Genomic DNA, 5,446 nt, shown 5'->3' with positions numbered 1-5,446 from the left:
TTATGAGTAATAACCAGAATCTGTCCACAGTTTGACACAAATCAGCCACAAACTCCTTGGCTACAGGCAAGTTATGGCCAAAATGCTTCAATCAGCATACTGTAGGAGGGAAGCTGTTACTGTTGCACTTGAACACTGTAATGACCGTTTGTTGTAATACACCCCCTGAGGCTGAAACTGATTACATTGTGATGAATCGTTTAGCTTTTTAACGGTGGCTCATATGGCTCTATGCAGCCCAATGACAGCAGGCTGAAGATTCATCACTTTATCGCCAGATTTTACCTGGTTACAAACGTATCTTTGTTATTTTTAATGTTTACCTTCTTACTAGAAGATAACATAACAATATCCCTCATTTATTTTGGTATTTTAAAGTGTTCCGTCTCAATGACCCATATGTAACCAGGATCATTTTCTATATTAGATTTAGTTTATTTATTTTATTTTCCATTTTGTTAGATTTATTTTTTTAAAGGTTTACTTAAACATTTTTTCCTCTTCCCCTTAATTTATTTAACACCAACCAGGCGAGAACAATAGTGTTCTCGCGTGGCTCTGACGTCATGTGACAGCTGCACATCAGCGTCCTAAATTGACAGCACAGTTTATATGGCTGCAAATCGCAGCTTAGGCAGGAAACGCTGCGGGACTCTGATGTGCAGGTAGGCTTCTGGTCTGTTCCCGACGAGGTTTTCAGATCTCTATTGTCTGTTTTTCAATCGTGTATGTCTGTTAACTTGCAGCCGGGTGATTACTCAACCAAACGTTGCAAGAATCACGGTTAGTCAAGAGGGAACTGGTGAGTGTTGGTAGGGAGCTAGTATGCTAGCACTAGTCTTCCAGCCTGTTGTGATTGTATATTGATTTGTTGCGTAACAATATTGGTTGCATAAGTTATATTTACTTATGAAACTTCTGCACATGTAACTGATTAATTAGGTCTGTTTATACAGGCCAGGTGCGATGCAGATCCCTCGCGCAAGGAGTGGCTGGAGGGATCTTGACAATAGCAAGGATTGTCTGGTTTCACCGACCCGACTGGCGAGCTAAAATAAGCAGGATACCGAAACACAAGACTTATCATCTGGGAACATTCTTCCGACCTAATTGGAGGATCAGCTCAAGTCCCCATTGAAGGAAGTGGATTATTTTGGTTTTTTTCCATCATCAACAAAGACTGGTGGACGTCCTTGGTATAAGGAACTTTAACTTGTTTTTCCTTTACACTATGGACTAATGTGTATATATATTGTAAATACTAAATACAACTCACCAATTTGCACCATCTTACTGTCTCTGTGCTTTACAAATTGCCATCTCCTCCAGTAGCCGAACCTAGCTAGACTTTAAGAACTGTTTGGATAAATTTTAATTCGGATTATTTAAAATCTTGTTAATCCTTGAACGCAATGTGGGTTACATAACTTGGCGAGCTAGCCAGGAGGTTGTTGGCATTTTGTAAACACAAATCATTGTTTTTTTTGTCATCAACAATATGGATGAATTTCAAAAACTTGACGTAAAAATTCCCAACTCTGTTTTGGTTGAAGGCATTTCAGATGAAGATGGTAAAGAGGAAGTATTTGACTTTTTGAAACAATATGGCAAGATAACAAAGACTGAAATCATTTCTGAAGCTGACTCTGAGTTTGAGGGCCAGTTTGTGGTTGAATTTAGCAGTGGTACAGCAGTAGCTGAATTGCGTTCCATTTTACCATATTCATTCAAATCATCTGAAAAGTCAGACACATTTTTCATCTCTGAATTAGCTGTTGTATATGCAGAACATGTTTCACAGAGTAAAACTCATTCTTATTTATTTGAGTTACAGAAACTTGCAAAGCTTTCTGGCATGGATTTTGCAGAGGTGTTAAAATCCACGATGACTCAGATTGGACAATCAGTTGCTGAACTTCACTCAGCTGCTAAGATGGAGGATCCTGATGAGAAGTCTGAGGTTATGGCAGCAGCTGCAGATCCAACAATGAAGGAAGAGCCAACGTTGTCAACCGCCACTGATCCTACAGTTTCCAGACAGAGACTTGAGCAGCAACCTACCTCACGACAGAGACCTTCTCTTCATGATGATGACATCCAACCACCCGAAGTCCAGCGCTACGTGGTGGAACACATTATGAAAACTGAGGAAAGTGCTTACCATCTACAAAGGCTCCGAGTGTTTTCTGGACGGCTGCCTAGACCAGCACATGAAGCAGACTACGAGACCTGGCATTCAGGAGTGGATCTGCTACTAAAAGACCCATCAGTTTCTGAGCTGCAGCGATCAAGGAGGATCGTGGAGAGTTTACTTCCCCCAGCCGCTGATATGCTGAAGCATCTAAGTTCAGATACTCCACCTACTGTATATCTGAACATATTGGATTCGGCATATGGCACAGTGCAAGATGGAGAAGAACTCTTTGCAAAATTCATGGACACTTTCCAAGATGCGGGGGAGAAGCCATCTTCATACCTCCAGCGGCTGCAGGTAGCATTAAACTTAGCCCTGAAACGAGGTGGTGTGTTAGCCAAGGATGTAAACCGGCATCTCATAAGCCAGTTCTGTAGGGGTTGTTGGGACAATACTTTGATTGCTGAACTCCAATTAAAACAAAAGAAATTGGTCCCACCTAGTTTCTCTGAATTGCTACTACTTCTACGTACTGAAGAGGACAGGGAGGCAGCTAAAACTTCCCGGATGAGACAATATTTGGGGTCCAACAAACAAAAAGTAGTCAATCATGCACAATTGGTTTCTGTTGATGCAGGTGATGGTGGAGCAGTTGCTGCTTTAACCAAATTGACTCAGCAGTTGGCAGAACAACTGGCAGATATACAGCGGCAGCTGGCTAAGCTAACATCCACAACCACCCAGCCCAGGACTACATCACAACCTAAAGTAACACACAGTAAGCCGGGTGAAAAAGGGGGCAATACAGTGACATCCAAACAGTTCCCACCAGTCCATGTTAAACCTGGTTATTGTTTCAGGTGTGGTGAAAATGGTCATATTAAGCCACAATGTAATAATGAACCAAACCCTGCTCTTGTTGCCAGAAAAAGGAAACAGTTTGCTCAGCGACAGCAGAACATCTTTCAGAAGAAGTTAAACTAGGCATGGTTCCTGTTGCGGGACAAACCGGAACCAGTCCCAGCCAAACCGGTCCCCTTATTAAAGAAAAGACTGTTAAATGTACAAAACTGCAAGCCCAAGCTAATAAACTACCCACTCAGCTACCCAAAGGTTTGATTGGATCAAAGTGTGCTGCTGTTGTTGACATTTCTGGTCATGTGTGTAACTGCCTTTTAGACACTGGTTCACAGGTGACAACGATCCCAGTTTCTTTCTATAATGATAAGTTAAGCAACCAACCTGTACTGCCTCTGGATAATTTGTTACAGGTTGAAGGTGCTGCTGGACAGTCTGTTCCGTATCTGGGGTACGTGGAGCTGGTCATCACATTCCCTGAAGACTTCATAGGAGTAAACACAGAGGTACCAACTCTCGCTCTTGTGGTCCCAGATACTAGTCCTGACAGGCCATCTAATGTACTTATTGGCATGAACACACTGGAGCCACTGTATGAACAACATCTTAGCAGTAACCATGTACAATTTCAAGCCATGGCCCAAGGATATCGAGCGGTCCTGAAACTGCTACAGTTAAGGCACCAGCAAAATCAATTAAGAAATGCAGGGACTGTCAGGCTGTTAAGCACCACTCCAGTCCTTATTTCACCTGGACAAACCATTGTCTTGGAGGGTTCTGTTAAAAACACCTCTCCATCTGCCAATAAGTGGGCCATTGTTGAACACCCTAGCTCGCCTTTACCAGGGGGTTTATGTGTTCGGAGTAGTCTAATTACACTGCCACAGCATCCACCATATAAAGTCCCAGTGATCATGAAGAATGAATCAGAGCAAGAGGTGTTCATATCACCATTAACCATTATTGCAGACATTGGGTTAGCACCTACTGTTTTGTCACAACAAATCACATCTCAAACCTCACAACGAACCACTTTGGAGTTTAACTTTGGAGACTCTCCTATTCCACCTGAGTGGAAGGAACATATTATCAACAAAATGAACAGCATGCCTGAAGTATTTTCTCATCATGATATGGATTTTGGCTGTACAGATGCAGTTAAACATACCATTAAACTTAATGATGAAACGCCTTTTAAACACAGAGCAAGGCCAATCCATCCCCAAGATCTGGAGGCAGTCCGTGAACATCTTAGAGACCTGTTTGGAGCTGGCATTATAAGAGAGTCTAAATCACCATTTTCCTCTCCAATAGTTGTGGTTCGGAAACGTAATGGTTCCGTCCGGCTATGCATAGATTACAGGAAACTGAATCTTCAAACTATCAAAGACGCATATGCCCTTCCTAATTTGGAAGAATCTTTTTGTGCTTTGACAGGGTCCAAATGGTTCACTGTGTTGGATTTAAAATCTGGCTATTATCAAATAGAGATGGCAGAAGAAGATAAGGCTAAAACAGCTTTTGTAACTCCCCTTGGATTTTGGGAGTGGAACAGGATGCCGCAGGGAATTACAAATGCACCTAGCACGTTTCAGCGGCTAATGGAGAGATGCATGGGAGATCTGCATCTTAAAGAAGTCCTTGTCTTCCTCGATGACATCATCATCTTCTCTGCCACTCTGGAAGAACATGAGGAACGGCTGCTGCGTGTGCTCTCCCGGTTGAAGCAGTTTGGACTAAAGCTCTCTCCAGAGAAATGTAAGTTTTTTCAGTCATCTGTACGTTATTTGGGACATATTGTCTCTGAAAAAGGAGTTGAAACTGATCCAGAAAAGATTGATTCTTTAAAATCCTGGCCAGTCCCCCGCAACCTTAAAGAGTTGCGATCTTTTCTGGGTTTTGCTGGATATTACCGAAGATTTATTAAAGACTATGCTGCTATTGTCAAACCACTTAATGAGTTAACCCGTGGTTATCCTCCTGCCCGCAGCCCTGCAAAACTGAAGAAACCAGAAGGAAAGTACTCGGATCCAAAGCAATCCTTTGGAGATAAATGGACTAGCCATCAGCAGATTGCTTTTGAAACAGTCATTTCCAAATTGACTACAGCACCTGTTCTTGGGTTTGCAAATCCACAGCTGCCATACATTTTACATACTGATGCCAGTACAAATGGGTTGGGAGCAGTATTGTACCAAGAGCAGGAGGGCAAGCTGCGTGTTATTGCTTATGCTAGTCGAGGCCTGTCTGTCAGTGAGTCAAAATATCCTGCGCATAAACTGGAGTTTTTGGCCCTGAAGTGGAGTGTTACTGAGAAGTTTCATGATTACCTCTATGGGACTAACTTTACAGTTGTCACAGATAGCAACCCTCTCACTTATGTTCTTTCTTCAGCCAAGCTGGATGCTACAGGTCACCGGTGGTTAGCAGCACTGTCCACTTACTCATTCAAGC

At 42.5% G+C, this 5,446-nt stretch overlaps 1 protein-coding gene across 2 annotated transcripts; it reads left to right on the top strand.

Annotated features, from left to right (window-relative positions):
- Window positions 1-420: 420 nt before the first annotated feature.
- Window positions 421-5,099, top strand: LOC116734428 (uncharacterized). Of its 2 annotated transcripts, XM_032585813.1 has the most exons (4): window positions 421-802; window positions 957-2,491; window positions 3,406-4,750; window positions 4,983-5,099. In XM_032585813.1, the coding sequence occupies exons 2-4, from the start codon at window positions 1,499-1,501 to the stop codon at window positions 4,994-4,996; spliced, it is 2,352 nt and encodes a 783-aa protein (XP_032441704.1). In that variant the 5' UTR covers window positions 421-802; window positions 957-1,498; the 3' UTR covers window positions 4,997-5,099. The 2 variants fall into 2 exon arrangements, with proteins under 2 accessions (XP_032441704.1, XP_032441705.1); XM_032585814.1 differs by lacking the exons at window positions 3,406-4,750; window positions 4,983-5,099 and adding an exon at window positions 2,772-3,250 and having other exon boundaries at window positions 426-802.
- The last annotated feature ends 347 nt before the right edge of the window (window positions 5,100-5,446 follow it).

The sequence above is a fragment of the Xiphophorus hellerii genome, chromosome 15, assembly GCF_003331165.1.
Source record: "Xiphophorus hellerii strain 12219 chromosome 15, Xiphophorus_hellerii-4.1, whole genome shotgun sequence".
NCBI classification, from domain to species: Eukaryota; Metazoa; Chordata; class Actinopteri; order Cyprinodontiformes; family Poeciliidae; genus Xiphophorus; species Xiphophorus hellerii.
This window is presented reverse-complemented; position numbering and strand designations above follow the sequence as displayed.